This window comes from Nematostella vectensis, chromosome 2 (assembly GCF_932526225.1).
Source record: "Nematostella vectensis chromosome 2, jaNemVect1.1, whole genome shotgun sequence".
Lineage (NCBI taxonomy): Eukaryota > Metazoa > Cnidaria > Anthozoa > Actiniaria > Edwardsiidae > Nematostella > Nematostella vectensis.
In genome coordinates this window covers 14,932,450-14,950,636 of record NC_064035.1, presented here as the reverse complement: position 1 = coordinate 14,950,636, position 18,187 = coordinate 14,932,450, and the positions used below count along the sequence as shown (strand labels likewise).

General features: G+C 42.3%; 1 protein-coding gene across 6 annotated transcripts in view; it reads left to right on the top strand.

Moving 5' to 3' along the window:
* Positions 1 to 18,187, top strand: part of LOC5521826 (titin) — a 171,210-nt gene that overhangs the window by 55,278 nt on the left and 97,745 nt on the right. For all 6 annotated transcript variants that reach the window (XM_048723309.1, XM_048723312.1, XM_048723310.1 and 3 more), the window contains exons 54-82: positions 626 to 854; positions 1,130 to 1,484; positions 1,602 to 1,881; positions 1,988 to 2,194; positions 2,388 to 2,869; positions 2,979 to 3,189; positions 3,461 to 3,760; positions 3,829 to 3,862; positions 4,028 to 4,485; positions 4,563 to 4,901; positions 5,002 to 5,262; positions 5,389 to 5,685; positions 5,854 to 5,875; positions 5,951 to 6,237; positions 6,313 to 6,369; positions 6,495 to 6,830; positions 7,116 to 7,376; positions 7,835 to 8,512; positions 8,842 to 9,453; positions 9,579 to 9,830; positions 10,224 to 11,105; positions 11,230 to 12,105; positions 12,681 to 12,800; positions 14,255 to 14,644; positions 15,009 to 15,142; positions 15,519 to 16,248; positions 16,511 to 16,749; positions 16,911 to 17,114; positions 17,471 to 17,666. In XM_048723309.1, coding sequence (XP_048579266.1) covers positions 626 to 854; positions 1,130 to 1,484; positions 1,602 to 1,881; positions 1,988 to 2,194; positions 2,388 to 2,869; positions 2,979 to 3,189; positions 3,461 to 3,760; positions 3,829 to 3,862; positions 4,028 to 4,485; positions 4,563 to 4,901; positions 5,002 to 5,262; positions 5,389 to 5,685; positions 5,854 to 5,875; positions 5,951 to 6,237; positions 6,313 to 6,369; positions 6,495 to 6,830; positions 7,116 to 7,376; positions 7,835 to 8,512; positions 8,842 to 9,453; positions 9,579 to 9,830; positions 10,224 to 11,105; positions 11,230 to 12,105; positions 12,681 to 12,800; positions 14,255 to 14,644; positions 15,009 to 15,142; positions 15,519 to 16,248; positions 16,511 to 16,749; positions 16,911 to 17,114; positions 17,471 to 17,666 — 9,729 coding nt within the window. The remainder of the gene's footprint in view (positions 1 to 625; positions 855 to 1,129; positions 1,485 to 1,601; positions 1,882 to 1,987; positions 2,195 to 2,387; positions 2,870 to 2,978; positions 3,190 to 3,460; positions 3,761 to 3,828; positions 3,863 to 4,027; positions 4,486 to 4,562; positions 4,902 to 5,001; positions 5,263 to 5,388; positions 5,686 to 5,853; positions 5,876 to 5,950; positions 6,238 to 6,312; positions 6,370 to 6,494; positions 6,831 to 7,115; positions 7,377 to 7,834; positions 8,513 to 8,841; positions 9,454 to 9,578; positions 9,831 to 10,223; positions 11,106 to 11,229; positions 12,106 to 12,680; positions 12,801 to 14,254; positions 14,645 to 15,008; positions 15,143 to 15,518; positions 16,249 to 16,510; positions 16,750 to 16,910; positions 17,115 to 17,470; positions 17,667 to 18,187) is intronic.

Below are 18,187 nucleotides of genomic sequence, written 5' to 3'. Positions count from 1 at the left end.
TTTTGGCGAATGCTAAGAAAACTAGACCAAACATAAGGCTATAATTTTCTTTATGATTCCCTCATTATCACACAAATCTGTCATCTTTTGTACAGTATAATTTTAATGCTGTACAGTAAGTCAAAACAGCCACCGAAGTCAGCCTTTCGTGCCTTTTCTCGAACGATTCAACACTGATATTTTGTTTGTTTTCGCCAGAACACGCGCATGCGCATACGTTATTCAGCACTGTCACTGGTGTCAAGGTTGAATATACTTATTAGTTAAATTTTTTTTTCTTATCATCCTTGTATTGGATTTTGACGCCGGCCTGTACTTAAGGTTCCGTGGTAGTGATAGTTATCGGTAGTTGTCCAGGGGATTTGCATATTATTATAAATTAGTCTTAATTTTCTTAATGCAGCGCGACACAGCCTTTTACATGTTTGTTACTGGTTCCTTTTTAATTTGTTGTCCACATATATTATTGTGAATCTTTAGTCTTCAAGGAAATTGGGTGTATACCTGAGCCTTTTTTAACTATCCGCTTAGAAAAGAAACGAGTTTCTAGCTGAAGGTGTGTTTATGAGGGTTGTGTCCTGAATTCATAAATTCATTTAATTTCATTTATCCACTGCCCATATAGGGGTTGACACGGGCCCGCAGATCCAGGAATACTCTAAAGAGATCGAAGTAGTGGAAGGCTCGTCTGTGACTATTGAGTGTCAGTCTTCAGGCGCGGAGGACGCGAGAATCACGTGGTACAAAGATGATGTTCCTTTGGGAGATAGTCCACGGTTTGAGACAGCGTTTGATAATGGACTCTGTTCGTTGAGAATACACGATATTGTTATTGACGACGAAGCAGAATACAGGTATGACTAAAAAATATTTGTTGATCAATTATTGCTTGTTTTGATACTTAATTGTGGAGGTACATTTACTAGATATATATTTTTACTGATCTATTGGAACAAGACGATAGATGTCAAAATTTCTGGTTATAGCCTTACAGTGTGTTACTTATCTTTTTGCAGCTATATTCGATTATCATTCAATATCAATTATGATATTTGTCAATTTTATCGTATTTCTAGCTGTCCTAATATCTTTTTTTCGCCTCAACTGTTGAACTATTAACAATTTTTAGATGTGACATTGCTACAGACCGTGGTGTGGTTTCCATGACGACCGAGTTGATTGTCGAAGAAGCGGTTCTCATGCCCGTCATAATCCAACCTTTAAAGTCGCTTGAGATCAAGGAGGAGAATGTTGCCCGGTTCGATGTCCGTGTCCGCGGCAGTCCTCAACCACTTGTGGAATGGTTCAAGGATGGCCGGCAGCTGCAGGATCTCGGTCGGTTCATGATTATCGATGATGTAGATGACCAGGACAAGGAGCTTTACTCCCTTGTCATTGAAGATGTTATTCCTGAGGACGCTGGTGAATATGAGTGTGTCGCCGTGAACGAGGCGGGAAAGGCAACAAGCACAGCCACTCTACAGGTAATGTAGAACTCTTAATTTCTTTTTCTCGTTTGGCCTAACCATCAATATAAATTTCACTTATTATGCCTTCTTACAGCCTGAAAATGTTGATTGTTTAAACGTTTTTATGTTCAGGTTTTGACGAAAATATCGGAGCTGGATAAGACGCCTGTCCGTACTGTTGAAGGCTCAGACATAACCATGAAAGTAGCTGTCAGTGGTACTCCTCGGACGGAAGTGGAGTGGTACAAAGATGACAGAAAACTCTCCAACAGAAAGCCATATGTTATCAAAACTACCGTTGATGACTACGAGCTGACCATCACGTCTGCTTCCCCTAGCGATGCTGGCACTTACAAATGTGTGACGAAGAATGATTCAGGAACATTTACCCAGATGTTTGACATCACGATAGGTAACAATTGCTCTTTACATTGTGGTCAGTCAATTGTGATTACCCTGAAGGTAGAAGAGATTAACAGTCTTTGTGTGCTTATTTCGAATAACAAATTTTATTGCAGTCGAAAATCCAGAGGGCGCCGCTCCCGAGTTTATCAAGCCCTTAAAAGTTTTAGAGGTATTCGAGACTCAACCTGTGCGACTGGAATGCAGTGTCACGGGGACACCAGAGCCGCAGATAACATGGCTAAAAGGCGGGGATGTTGTCAAAGAGGATGACAGGATTACCACAGTCTTTGATGGAGAGACGTGTGTGCTTAATATCACAGGTAATTACTTTGCACATAATGTAAGCCTCTGGTAAAACCTCAAGCACGAGAACATGTTTGCTTAAAAATCAACTTGACATTTAGAAACTATTTTATTTTTATATTGTTTATCTCTAGAATGTTATTTAAAAGCACTTTTTTAGATCTCGAATAAATCTCAAACGACTTAACGCATATTTGTAAACGTTTGCAGTTTCTTGCCTTGATGACGAGGGCGAATACAAGTGCCTTGCAATGAACGATTTCGGAAAGGCCGCAACAGTAGCAGAGCTGCTTGTCAATGAGGCGCTTGTAAAACCAAAGTTTATCGAGACAACACACGACACTGAAATCATCACCGGCGAGTCGGTTTGGTTCAGAGTGAAGTACGAAGGATCACCAACACCTGATGTTGATTGGTATCACGAGGACACGTTGGTCTCCGACACTGGCCGGTTCCTCATCAACACCGAAGAAGACACGTCAACACTGATCATTGAAGATGTCAAACCGATCGACAAAGGAAACTACAAATGCATCATATCCAATGATGCCGGGGAGGATATGACTGTTTCGAAGTTAACCGTGATTGAGAAGAAAAAGCCTATAACCGACGTTGGAACGCCACCTGAGTTCAGTCCGCATGTCGGCGAGGGACCCCTAGAAATCTCTGATGGAGGGGATCTTACACTTGAGGTTGGGATCTTTTTGAGACTAGTTGTCCTTCAACCTTTTTAATGTTGAAGAAAATCCAATGCTTTTCAAATCAATCTCGTTTGTTAAACATCGTTTTTGTTTCATCTAGGTTAAAATAACTGGGGAACCTAAGCCTGAAATCCAATGGTTCAAAGATGACAAACCAGTGAAACCGAGTCAAAAGATTCGCGTGGATTACAGAGATGACATCCACTCGCTGACAATCGTGGGTGCTTCTCCCGACGACACCGCAAAGTACACGTGCAAGGCTACAAACAAGTCTGGTACAACAACGAGAAACATCAATGTCGATATCTCAGGTGAGATGGATAGTTCCGCGATTATTACTCTGGGTAATTACCATTTTCCTTCAAATTTAAATAATTATCTGACTGAAAAATGGATACATGGTGTTGAAAACAGTTAATGCAAATTGATGAATATAAGAGAAGTTAAGCATTTTCCTTCAAACTTTTGAAGAACTAGGAAGGTATTACTAGTATTTATTTTATTTACTGTCCTGGGAATAATTCAAGGTCAATGAAAACCGTTTAAATGTGTACAAATGCGTTATTTTTTCTGTACCTGCAGCGCTAATGCCTGAGGGTGAGGCTCCCAAGTATGTCGAGCCACTGAAGAGCGATGAGATTGTCGAGGACAGCTCTTTCACTATGAATGTGAAATTTACCGGTAAACCTATTCCAGAAGTTCAATGGTTTAAGGAGAATAAACCCGTTAGGGAAGATGATCGCGTTCATATCATACGCGAATCTGATAGCAGCACCCTTGTCATCACTAAAACTGTTCCAGACGATGAGGGCTCTTACAAAATCGTTCTCAGCAATCCATTTGGGAAAGCCGTCTCCGAAGCAGAACTCGTAGTCATGACAGGTATGTGTTTGTTTGTTCTTTACTTGCCTCGTATTTCCATTAGAGTAAAACTTCCTCTTGTTTTTTAGTATCAGAGGCCGAAGATGAAGGCATCATTCCAAAGTGAGTAAAATGTTTCTTTTGTAGTAAATTGAGTAGGTATTATGACGTTAGAGATTAAAAAGATTAAATAGATCGATAACTTGTAAGGAATTGGTCGGGTGTTATAAGATATCAGCAGAATAGTCATGAATTTGAGGAGTCATTTCCAAATTTTTGTAATTTCAGGGTAACGCCCACCCCTGGCAAAACAGAGATCACAATTCCTGTACAAAAGCCAAAGTTCGGCCCTGTGGAAGTGGATATAAAGGGGCTGAAGGACAAAGAGCGAGAACGATTAACGTCAGAGGCCTCTATTGCTGGAAGAAAACCTTTTGGAGCCGTGGATATGTCAATCACTGCACCTGGTGAAGACAAAAAGCCGACAGTGACGGAAGCAGAATTTACTCCTGTGGCATTCAAACCAGTTGAGATCTCTGTGCCTATAGGAGATGAAGCTCCCTTCATAAAGCCTGAAAAGGAGGCCAAGAAGCCCGAACCTTCCAGTGCTGTGCAAAAGCCGCTCGTAGAAGAAGAGTCAGTTGCCCCTATCAGCTTCAAGCCTGTAGAAGTTACTGTTCCGATGGAAGATGAGGCTCCTGTCCCTAAGGAGGTTATAATGCCCGTGTCGGTTACTCCAGCTGAAGGTACGGTGGGGTGGGTTAAGTGTCTCTGCAAACAAAAAAAGTTTTTTAAAATTTATAACTTATATATTTTATTTCAGAAGCCCCTTTCATTAAAAAACCCTTGAACGATGAGATCGATGTTCTAGAAGGCGACTCGGTCCGACTTGAGTGTGTGATTTCCGGTGGGCCCGATGCTCATGTTTTCTGGTACAAAGACGACTACCTGCTAGAAGAGGATGAGCGCGTCAGTTACGAGACCGATGGCGACCAACATACACTGATCATCCAGTCGGCTGAGCTAGACGACGAGGCAGAATACAAGTGTGTGGTAACCAACATTGCTGGAAGTGTAGACGTCAAGACCGAGCTGATTGTTGAAGAAGGCATCTCACTTCCTGTTATCAAGGAGGGGCTCAAGGACACTGAGGCCAATGAAGGTTACATAGCGTTATTATAGTTTAAAGTGTTGCTAATTATCTATTAGTCGTGCAAGGCTTGTATAACTGTATTATAACTTTTGTATATGTTTTTGTTTAGGTGAAATAGTGCGTTTTGATATTCGCGTGGCTGGAAAACCTGAGCCAGTGGTTGAATGGTTCAAGAATGACGAGCTCGTGGAAGATTCTGGTAAATTCATTATCATTGACGATGTGGACGACAAGGATAAGGAACTATTCTCCCTGGTGATTGAGGGTTGCGCCGCGGACGATGACGCTGTGTATAGCGTGGTGGCTATGAATGAGGCTGGCAAGGACACTAGTAAAAGAAAACTGCTTGTGCATAGCAGGCCTAAGCAGGGTAAGTACTTATAATGATAATAATAATTAAATTTTGATACACACTTTTGCATATCTGAATTACTAAAGTTATTTCATTCGAAAGTGTCACTGATTCTTTTAAAAAGATTTTTTCCTCCTTGAATAGAAGAACCTACTGAACCAGCTGGACCTCGGATCACCAAAGAGTTAGTCGATGCGGAAGTAGAAGAGACTACGCCCGTAACGCTAGTCGCGGAGTTTGTCAGCGAAGGTGAAACGAGCGTTACATGGACAAAGGACGCCCATCGTGTGGTTGCCGACAATAGGGTCACCATCAAGACGGACGAGACGAGTAGCACTCTCGCTATTAGCAAATCTGATGTAGATGATGAGGGACTTTACACCTGCACGGTCAGAAACAAAATGGGCGATACCAGCACTTCTGCAGAAGTTATAGTGGAAGGTAAGGGTGTCGATGTGGAAGATGGTCAACTAAAAAAACCCTCGAGTTGATGAGACAGCGTAATAGACGATAGAAAGTTCCGCATCCTCTGGTATTTCCTTTGCTTGTTTTATCTATTAAGAATATTGTATTTTATGTGACATAACGACTATTTTGTTTTCGTTTCAGAGTTGGAAGCTGTGGAATCAGAGTAAGTATTTTCTCATTTTATGTCCATTATTATTATTATTATTTGCATTGTTTGATTTAGACTATTTCTTTTTAGGGCTGAGCCACCGAGGTTTGTCACTCCGCTGAAGGACCAAGAGCTTGAGGAGGGGTCCACAGTTGATATGTTGGTTGAGACAGATGGAACCAGCCCTATACACATTAAGTGGTTCAAGGACAACAAAGAGCTAGTGCCAGATGAGAGGCACACCTTTACCAAAGACGGAAACAAGCACACCATGACGATTTCTCCCGTTACCCTTGAAGATGAGGCAATGTATTATAAGGTTGTGGCTGAAAATGTCGCTGGTGAGGCTGTGACAGATGCAGAGGTCATCGTTGAAGGTGAGTAATTTATTCTTTTTTGACGATCCATTTCTTGAAATTATATTTTTATCGTCCACTTTTTTTTTACTTTAGTAAAAGAAGCTGCTGAAGTCACCCCTGTCGAAGAGGTAGTGGACGCTGCGGTACCAGGTATGTAAAAGATTACAAAAGAAATGTTGCAGTGTTACATCATCTCCAACACGTTTGCAACAGGTGCGATCGTTTTTGCCACCTTTTTCGAGCACTAGTGCAAGCCTTAGCTTTGTTTGTTTCAGCACCAATCATCATAAAGCCTTTGAATGATGAGATCGATGTTCTAGAAGGCGACTCGGTCCGACTTGAGTGTGTGATTTCCGGTGGTCCCGATGCTCAGGTTCTCTGGTACAAAGACGACTACCTGCTAGAAGAGGATGAGCGCATCATGTACGACACCGATGGCGACCAACACACACTGATCATCCAGTCGGCTGAGCTAGACGACGAGGCAGAATACAAGTGTGTGGTAACCAACATTGCTGGAAGTGTAGACGTCAAGACCGAGCTGATTGTTGAAGAAGGCATCTCACTTCCTGTTATCAAGGAGGGGCTCAAGGACACTGAGGCAAACGAAGGTACCGTAACATTTTCTATTTTAACAAATCGTACTAGGGATATGCTATATTTTGGGCTCTAAATGTTTTTCTCTATTTTGCATTTTCTTTTATCCATGTTCGGGAAGGGTTTCTAAAATTTTGGGACAGCTCCATTTATTTCTCTATGGCTTACTCATTTTTTTAATTTCTAGTCCAATTGAATGGGTGGTCAACACTTGTAAACATCCCATCTTCTTAACTACCTAATCATTATTTATTGGCTAGCCTGGCTGTGTTTTAATTTGTGTATTTATCTTTATTCAGGTGACGTAGTGCGTTTTGATATTCGCGTGGCTGGAAAACCTGAGCCAGTTGTTGAATGGTTCAAGAATGACGAACTATTAGACGATTCTGGCAAGTTTATTATCATTGACGATGTGGACGACAAGGATAAGGAACTGTTCTCCCTGGTGATTGAGGGTTGCGCCCCGGAAGATGACGCCGTGTATAGCGTGGTGGCTATGAATGAGGCTGGCAAGGACAGTAGTAAAGGAAAACTGCTTGTGACCAGCAAGCCTGAGCAGGGTATGTACAACAGTCTTGCATTAGCCCTGTTTACCATGAGATATTTTGATACCCTTTGGAAAGCCTCTGTGGCCCAATCTAGTAGAGTGTTTTTTTAACGTATAAATCCTGATAGATAAATTCTGACCTCGGTTCGGAAGTTATCTCTCCTTTGTTTTGACCGTATTTTGTTAATGGTCCTGGATCTGATATCGATCATTAGCACAGATCGTCGAAGTGAAATTTCAACTTCAGATTAGAACAGATCATATTGAAAGATAATTATTGTTCCCTACTAGGTTTAAACTAAACGAATTGACTCTAATTTTGTGGACGAGTTGACTCTACTTGTGGACGAGTTGACTCAACTTCTGGACGAATCGGGTTGTGGACAAATGACTGGATACCAATGCTCTAAATGACCATGCTTCTCAAAGCAAGGTAAACATATTTATTTTTGTTCTTCATTTGATCTTTAGAAGCTCCAGCTCAAGCCGATGCGGCCACTCCAATCTTAGAGCCCTTGGTAGAAACCATTCCAGAGGTCCCGGAAGAGGAGGCAGCTTCACCAGAAACGAAAGCGCCAGTGTTCATTGAAACTATGAAAAACATCGAAGTAATGGAGGGTGAGGAGGCGCGATTCGATGTACACGTTGATGGTGTGCCAGAACCATCGATCGATTGGTACAGAGGCGAAGAACTTATCCCTGACGAAGGACGCTTTGTACACATTGACGCCGTCAAGGAAGAAATCTTCACACTGGTGATTGAGAATACTAAATTGGGAGATACTGGTAAATACACTTGTATCGCTGCCAATGATGTCGACGAGATAACATGCGAAGCTGTACTCACTGTCAAACCAAAAGAGATCGCTCCCGAATTTCAAAAAGAGCCGGAAAAGTCCACATTCGACGTTAACACTGGAGACGACGTGTCTCTTGACTTGACCGTCACTGGAAAACCGACACCGAAGGTTGAGTGGTTCAAGGATGACAAGCCTGTAAAGAGCACGAGGCGCCTTGAGGTCAAGGCCAAGGATGACGAACACTCACTCAAGATCAAAGGGGGAAAGCCTGATGATTCAGGCAAGTACACTGTCGTAGCTGAAAGCCCCGCTGGCAAGGACACCAGGACCTATGAAGTTAATATCAAAGGTGAGTAACAACGTGGCCCCGTGCCTCGCATTATTGAAGCCGAACATTATTTTTCAATAAGCTGAGGAGAGAATTTAGTCAAAGCGATTATGCTGTTGAGCGATTTTCTCTCGTTTTGGGTGTCGTCATGTTTAGTGGATAAGGGTATAACGCTAACTGTGTGAAGATTCACAAAGAAAACCCATCATGATAAATGGAGAGTTGGTAAAAAAAGCTTCATATTTATTTTGGGGATTTGAAGCATCTCCAGGTAATTCCAAAATGTGTCCCCATGGCAGGACGCCAACCGCGTTTAAATTGTACTAAAATTGTCATTGTTTTTGTTATAGACAAGGGGACCATACCAGAGTTCACAAAGAAACTTCAACCTGTAACTGTCCGCGAGGGAGAGCGCATCAGTCTTGACGCCCGCGTCAAAGGCAAACCAACGCCAACTGTCGAGTGGATGGTAGATGGCGAGAAAGTACAAGACGACCATCGCATCAAGACCACATTCGGCGGAGAACGGTGTACTCTGAAGATCATGCCCTCTGAGCGAGACGATGAGGGCGAGTACAAGTGCGTTGCGACCAACGAAGTGGGCCAGGCCACCATTACTACAGAGGTTCTCGTGAAGGAGACTTTGAGGAAGCCTGAGTTCAAGCAGAAGATGCAGCCCCTGCAGGTTCTCGAAGGCGATGAAGTCCGGTTCGATGTAAGAATTGATGGAAAGCCAACTCCAAAGGTGGAATGGTTCAAGAACAGAACGAAGATTGATAACGAGGGTCGCTTTGAGATAATTGACGAAGAGGATCTATATTCGTTGATAATCGATGACACGCGCTTAAGTGACGCAGACACGTACAAGTGTATTGCAACCAGTGAGGCTGGGAAGAGTACATGTATCGTGGAGCTTTCGGTGAAAGAAAAGACTTCGGCACCTGAGGTCTTCGGGGATACAGGTTAGTATTAAATTATATCGTTGTGCTATTCCTTTTTGCGAGGAGGAAAAAAGCTAATGTCTTAAGGGAAACTCAAAGATAGTGTTAATGCTCTTACCGTTTGAATTATTTTCCCTTTTAATTAGCTCCAATCAATATCACTGAGGGTGACGAACTAGACCTCAGCGTTCGCGTGAGAGGGAAACCAAAGCCGGAAATTAAGTGGACCAAAGACGACAAGCCAATAAAAAAGACAGACCGCCTGACGACCACCACTAAGGATGACGAGTGTGTACTTGTGCTATCAGATGCAAAGCCCGAAGACAGCGGGCGCTATAAGTGCACAGCTAAGAGCGAGCATGGCACCGCCAGCAAGGAGTTTGATGTCAACGTTGAAAGTAAGTGACCAAGTACGATACGGTGTGATAACAGAAGATAAAGATGACGTATTTCCTTTAGTTTAAAAATTTAGTAAGTCAAAAGCATGTCAAGAATTAAGCATGTATCGGCATGGCATGACTGATTATTAATATTTGATAAGAGCATCAATTTTATTAGAACTCGTTAAATATGACATCCAAGCTTTGTGCGCATGCACAGTTGGGAGTTGATAACTCTAAACCCTAAGTGTCCGTAATAACCAGAGTACAGATTAAGCTGGTGGTCGTATTGATTCGGATTTCATTATTCTACTGGAAAATCTTCTCTGGTATTTCAGACCATATAACTTTAAATTCTCGCATGTTGCATGCCTCGTTATATTCTAAAAGCATGGTGCACTTAAATCTTAGAAGCGAAACCTAAAGGGGTTGCTCCAAAGTTCACGAAACCCCTCGAAACATTGGAACTCATGGAAAAAGAGACTGCCAGGCTAGAGTGCACCGTGACAGGGGAGCCGGCTCCAACTACGGAATGGCTTAAGGGTGACCAGCCCCTGAAGGAAACACAACGAATCAAAATAGAGAGGGACAAAGACTCGGTTGTTCTTGAAGTGCGTCATGTAGAACTTGATGATGAGGCTTTGTACAAGGTTGTTGCCAAAAATGAATCAGGGGTAGCTACATCTGAAGCTGAGCTCCTTGTAAATGAAGCCACCGAGAAGCCTTTCTTTAAGAAAACCCCTCAAAACGTGACCGTCTTAGAAGGTGATGAAATTCGATTGGATGCACGAGTAGGTGGGAAACCTGAGCCAACCGTTGATTGGTTCAAAGGCGATCAGAAGGTTGCAGACGAAGGTCGTTTCCTTATCGTTGACGATGAAGAAGGAGACCTTTTCTCGTTAATTATAGGTAACGCTAAGCCACTCGACTCAGGCGTCTACATCTGTCAGGCAACCAACGATACTGGAAAAGCAACCGCCGAGGCGGAAATACAAATCGAAGAATTACTTGTTGCCCCTGAATTCGCGGAAGAGGAAGCGACACAGCTTACATTGATAGAAGATGATGACATGACCCTGGAGTTGCATGTTACCGGTAAACCCAAGCCTGAGGTCCACTGGACCAAAGACAACAAGCCCTTAACAGAAGATGATCGTATCATTATTGATCACAAAGGTGATAGTTGTATTGTTGATATCATGGCTGTCACGCCTAATGACTCGGGCACGTACAAATGTGAAGCTAAGAACAAGGCCGGAGTTAACACCAGGACATTTATCGTCAATGTTGAAGGTAAGCATTTATATATTTCTGCTCATGAAACGATGTTACCAATCTCACCAATACGGGTCTTACTCAGTTTTATTTGTGGCCGGGATTTTCCAAGTAATAGGCTCTATACGCTTTATTGTCTTAGCTAAGAAACCAGCGGGAGAAGCCCCTGAGATAACCGAATCACTCCAGGAGATGGAAGAATTGGAAGGGAACCCTGTTACCCTGACGTGTAAATTCACCGGGACTCCAGCGCCTGTGGCTGAATGGTTCAAGGCTAGCACCCCAGTGAGAGACGGACGTCGCTATAAGATCACTACCACGGATAACACAACTACATTAACCATCAAGGAAACCCGACTTGATGACAACACCGAATACCAGGTCGTTATTCGTAACGATATCGGGTCAGTGAAGTCAGAAACTCGCGTTCGTATTACCGCACTAGTAAGGCCTGATTTCACCAAAAAGTTGAAGCCAGTTGAGGTAGAAGAAGGTCAGGAAGCTCGTTTAGACGTGAGAGTAGTTGGGACACCAACTCCAAACGTGGAATGGTTCTGTGGCACAACCAAGCTAACGGATACCGACCGTTATGAGTTTATCGAAGAAGGTGACTCATACACTTTGATTATCAAGACCACAGTGCGGGACGACGACGACACGTACAAATGCGTTGCAACCAACCAGGTCGGGAAAGTGACCTGCCGTGGCGACCTCAAGGTGACAGAGAAAATGTTTCCTCCAGAAATCACGAGACCTGAACGCACAGAGAAGATAGTCCTTCTTGAGAAAGAGGAACTAGTAATTAACGTCACTATATTGGGGAATCCTAGACCCGATGTCAAATGGTTCAAGGATGGGAAACCTATTCGGCAGAGCAGTAGATTGAATATTCGCCCAAGGGGAGACACCTACACATTGAACATTCACACAACCGAACCAGACGACGCAGGAAGCTACACGTGCGAGGCGCAAAACAAGATGGGCACCTCTTCCACCACCATTGACGTTCAGATTGAAGGTGAAGTGTCCTGATTGTTATGGGCATCGCCTTGACGGTGTCAACATGTGTTATAAATATAAAAAAATAACTTCATAATTGCACTAACATGAGATAAAGATATACTAACTATACTATACTAACTCGCTAACTACACAATACTAACTATTATTTGTTGTAACCTGTACCTGTTTGGGTACATAGCCCCCCCCCCCCCCCCCCAGTATAATGCCCTTTTTCATAGATGATTTTTTCATGTGAATATATTCGTTATTGTCGTGGGTTAGTTCGTGCCTGTTTTGCCAGTACCCAATTCACCTCGTATCATCATTATTCCGGGAACACTATTAACACAGGCATCCCGCAACGCATACGAATTTACATTTGACATCACGTAATGTTTCTGCGTGAAAGTGAGGCCCGGTATTCACCTGACGTCGCTATCTTCGCAGGGCGCGACAAGGGCCAGCCCTCTCCTCTCCTGTTTACTCAGACCATCAACTAACCCACCACAAGAAACATGTTTTTACCTGCGGTTTGATAGAATTTATTCCTATACTCATCTGACTCATTTATTCATTTATCGCGGTATACAGCTTCAAAGCCTAAGGGTGAGGCGCCGAGTCTTGTTTCTGAGCTCCAGCCACAGGAGATCAGCGAGGGCGAAGACGCCAAGCTCGAATGCAAAGTATCCGGCGAACCTCAACCTACTATCGGTAAGAAACTCATTTACAATATGAATGTTTGTTCGTTAGGGAACCCGAAGTTCCCTAAGAAGAGATAGAAAATCTGTCTATCTCTTTTCTGGCAATTGTAGTCCCACTAAGCGTTTTAGAAATTTTGTTATAATAACAGATACTTATTTTTTGTGTGTGCTTTTAAACCTTTGATTAATATAAAAATCATCTAACAATCTTGTTTTAGTTGAACAAGGTGTTCCTTTTACAATTTCAATAAGATATAAAAAGCTGTACATATTTTTATTACAGCGAATGTCATACATTTTCTGAGAACATGAAATATTTCTGATTTGTTGTGAAAAAGCATAGTTTATAATGTAGGGAACATTAAGAATGTGACATTTTATAATAGAAAGAGGAGGATTGTCCAAGAGTGTAACGTAAGCAACCAAATGTTCCCTGTTCACAAGTTTACTCGGGCAAATTAAAGGTACCTTAATTATTAAGAATTATTTGACTCAAGCAAAAGTCCCCTAATACATTGTTCGAAGAATTAGCAAAAATATTTAATAAGGTGGCAAAACTATTAAACAGAATATACAGTTTGATTTCGATCTGAACAATTTACATGTTGACCCCGAGGTCACACGATTTATTCGAGTACTAGTCAGTGAATGCGGGACGGTCTCGTGCCTACCGTCCGCGCCGCTGATGTTCGCCCCGATGGTCTTACCCTCGCAGGTGTAAGTTGGATCGCCTCATATATTTTTAGACATGCTTCTTCTTTTTTGATGGAGGAATTTTGATATCTTAAGCAAGCAACAAAAAAAGAAATAACGCCGCTGAAAAATAAGATGACCGCGCCCTTTGTGTAAGCCGAGCCATATACTAGCTAGCTCTGAAAGCAATTCTCCGAATGTGTTCCCCATACGATGCTCTTAGATTGTACCTTGTAATTGTTTTAAAACCGCACAAGGCTTAAATTTTCGAGAACGATTTTATTGTTTAAGCTTAATATTTTTAATTGTATTGAAGAATGATTATGTAAAAACAGTAATCTCCTTTCTGGTTGGGCCTGGTTGTGTCTGGTTGGTTGTTTTGTAATTCGTGTTCATGTGGAATCACTATGTGTGATTTTAACACATTTAGCATGTTCTTTTACTACGATTATGCTTTTAACGCTTATAAAGCTAATATTACAAAGAAAAAAGGCGCCGCGCGATGAAGTGATACTCGTTGTCACTCCCGTATAGCTAAGCTTAAAATAGCTTAGACTAGACATAGCTCCATCTCGTGTTGTGTTTTTATTCAATGAAACGGTTCATCCTGAGGTCATTTTCCTAATTTATCAAGAAAAATATTATAATATTGAATACTCTTATTAGCACCAGAAACATAGCCCTTGTATTTTGCGTGTTTTGAAGCGATGTTAGGATATCTTGTATTTTAGGTATTCTTACATGACTTAAAATCTTATTGATTGACTTTAGAATGGTTTAAAGACGACGAGCCTGTGACGACCGATAATCGCGTGAGGGCGGACTATGACGGCAAAACCAGCACACTAACCATTCGCGACGCCACACTTGATGACGAAGGAGACTACAAGTGTGTTGCGACCAATGAACTTGGTTCTACCTCTGCTACAACTGAGCTATTGGTAAACGAGAAACCTGTAGAGGAAAAGAAACAACCGGAGAAATCAAAAGTTGAAAAACCGGAAGTCGAGGAACCAGAAGTTGAAAAACCACAAGTCGAAGAACCAGTCGCCGGAAAACCGGAAGTAGAAACGCCAGTGGGAGAAGTCCCACAGGAAGTGCTCGCACCTGTCACAGTCGAAGTGGTCGAAACAGCGCCTATTACATTAGAAGATATGAAGCGTAAGTTGTACCATGGATATAGTTGTACAGTAGTTTTTTTTTTATTGACATCCGTAGCAGTTTAGAAAAAATATAGCATTTAAATAGCGTTCACACAGCATAAGCCATCTTCTGGGCGCTTCGCATTTAAAATCTATATCACTGAGGAATACAAGCTTCTAGTAAGTTCACATACGTTCAGTCGAATTCAGGGCCGAAAACAGAAATATACTATACTATGTATATATCGAGCCCATTCTGTTCTTTGTAACGTCTTGTTTATTATACCTTAACTGATTTTCATATTCATCAATAACACACACCAAGTTGCTGTAAGTTATACAATAAATCTGTCATTAGGGCCATAACGTTTGTTTATCTGTAGCCACCGGAGAAGCACCAAAAGTGGTGGACGCCTTGCAGCCGCTGGAGGCTTTAGAGGGAGACGAGGCAAAGCTTGTGTGCAAGATAACAGGTTCACCTACTCCTACAGTAGAATGGTTTAAAGAGAAAGCAAAGGTAAAAGGCTATTACAATACAAATTATTTAAGCAGTAGTGTAATTTAGAAAAAGCTTTAAAATTATTATGCAGGTTTTTCATGTTTTAAGCTAATTGCGTGTAAATGCATTAGAAATTGTAACATAATAACATTGTTTGTTTGTCACTTTGAAAATACGCCACGGCAATTAATGGCATTAATCTAGTGCGTGTTTTCTTTCAGAAGTTCGGAGCCACTCTCTGTTGCTCCCTTATTTTACTACCTTTGTTTCCTAGTTGTACTCTCAATTAGCAAAGTCAACAACGATGGCAATAAGGACGATAACAAAAGCTACACAACACAAAGACAAAAAATGGGGGTAACAGCTAAATTGTAGTGGTTGTTATATTTTACAGGTGGTGGATGTTCGTCGGACTAAGATGGAGTACACTGATGACGTAGCAACTCTGACAATCCCAACCACACGCCCTGAGGACAAAGGGATGTACAAATGCGTAGCGAAAAATGACTTTGGAGAAGCATCAACTTCTGCCACGCTCCACATCAACCCTGTAGTTAAACCAGACTTCAAAACAAAACTCAAACCTATGGAGGTCACTGAGGAGAGTGTTGCGAAGTTTGAAGTCCGTTCAACAGGGTTCCCTCAACCGGAAGTTGAGTGGTTCTTGGGTTCTACGAAGATCGAGGACAGCGGTCGGTTCCGGGTAGTCTCCGAACAAGATAGGCACGAACTGATTATATCGGACGTAAAAGTAAAAGACGCAGGCACTTACAAATGCACATTGGCCAACCAAGCAGGCACGGCCTACTCACGCGCCGATCTTAAGGTAAAGGAAAAAGACTGTGCACCAGAGTTTGTAGGAGATCAAGCAGCACCCATAGTTGTACGCCAGGGAGAGGACATCGACATTGGTGCTCAGATTACAGCCAAACCCAAGCCAAACGTCAAATGGTACAAGGATGGTAAGCCACTGCGGGACGGCCCGAGGACGACGATCCGAGCGCGAGATGACTTGTACAACTGCAAGGTGCTCAGTGCCAAACCCGAGGACACGGGAATGTACAAGTGCGAAGCCACCAATGCAGTTGGCAAGGCGACTAGGACCTTTGACGTACAAGTTGAGGGTACGTACTGATTCTCGCCAGCACTCAATTTATAATTAAAAAATATCTTTAAAAAAAACGAATACAAGACATTTGACAAACTTTCAGCGGCGCTTTTATACAGGAATTCAGCCAACTTCTTTTTGGGTCGCTATCTCGAAGTAACGTATTATGACTTGTGTGTTTGCGTGTTATTACTGCGTTTGTTACCAGAAATACATAAAAAGACCAGTGCTACTTATACAAATATTCCACCTTGACCGTGTTCCTGTTCTCATTCCAGTCCCCAAGCCTAGAGGATCCAAGCCGTCGCTGGAAGCCGAATTGAAACCTGTGACGGTCACGGCAGGGGAAGATACAAAGCTCGTGTGCAAGATTTCAGGGAAGCCACAACCAAAGATTGACTGGATGAAAGACGACAAACCGTTGAAACCGGACAAACGTGTACTGCCTACGTATGATGGAGAGACATGCGTACTCACGTTCCATAAGGCTGTCCTAGAAGATGAAGCAGAATACAAGGTGAGCTAGTTGATTGGACCTAAAGATATAATTATTCATAAGAGTGGATTATCAATCGTCAAATTAATGCTCATTTGTTTATACAACCTTACAAAAAGATAAAGGTTCCCTTGTTGTGGTACCGATATCAAATTAATGTTGTGTGAATGTTTTTTGCTCAGGTCGTGGCGAAAAACGAGCTGGGCTCAGTTTCCACATCAGCTGAGTTGCTAGTTAACGAGAAAGGAGCAGCTCCGAAGATCGAGAAACCCTTGCAGGACGTAAAGGTCGATGCTGGTAAAAAGGCAACTTTCAACACTCAAGTGTCGGGTACTCCAACACCAGAAGTGGAATGGTTCAAGGGAGAGTCAATCGTCGAGGATAAGGTAGAGCAAGAGGAGACTTTGCAACTCTGCTAATACGAAAAATATGCTTGAATGACAATAGTATAGCCAGCTGCCCGTACCGACTAAGGTGTCACCAATTTAATAAAAAAAAACTGATGAACTTTTGAGTATTATGCGAACGAAACGAAACCATTAGCCATTGATCTAGGAGTTGTCTAACAGGAGCAAGTGGTTTAGGAGTTGTGAGTCGTTGGAAAGAATCCTCAAACTTGCAGCCGTTTAACAAATCATGTTTGGGACGGAAACAATGCTAGTTTATCTGCATTGGATAAAATGAACCGGGAAAAGCTCTATCTACATTTTTCTGTGAATAAGTGGCTTCTGATGTGTTTAAGGGTCGGTTCATGATCATCGACGATGCGAAAGAGGGAGTCTTTCAGCTAGTCATCGAGGACGCAAAGCCAGAGGATAGCGGTGTCTACAAGTGCGTGGTCTTCAATGACATCGGCGAGACGCAGACTAAGGCTAAGCTCCAGGTTGACGCGGTGGAAGTCGCGCCTAAGACTGACAAGAAACTAGACGAGAAAGAAGGTATGCCACATTTGCTCAAGTATATGATTCCTTACTATGATTGTAGTTTATATGTTGACTGTTGTTTGTTAGTACGTTACTGTGACTGTCGTTTGTCAGTGCGTTTCTTTGTTTGTCGCGTGTGTCTTTCTTGTATCGTGTTCAGCCAAATCGCTTCTGTTATCGTTGTGTCATGAATTCACATTTAATAAAATTCGGATTCGGAAAGGCTTTTTATAAAAAGCAACAAATATTTAATGGTTTGGAAAGTGTTTGGTATGGAGTTTTGTGCAAGTACAAACGATACTGCGCACGGCTGTTGTCTCGTGATGTTGTCCACTCGTTATCTTCTGTTCACTGTGTTTGTGGCGTCTTTGGTCTATGCATGCAAACTTCCTTCCTTGAGCAGCAAATGCCATCACCTCAGCAATCATATAGCGAGGTCATAAGGCCGTCCATACTACAGTGATTCCTATAAGACAGGATACCCTGAAGGATTAGCATAATCATCATCATAAAGTCATTCTCGTCGACGATGGGCT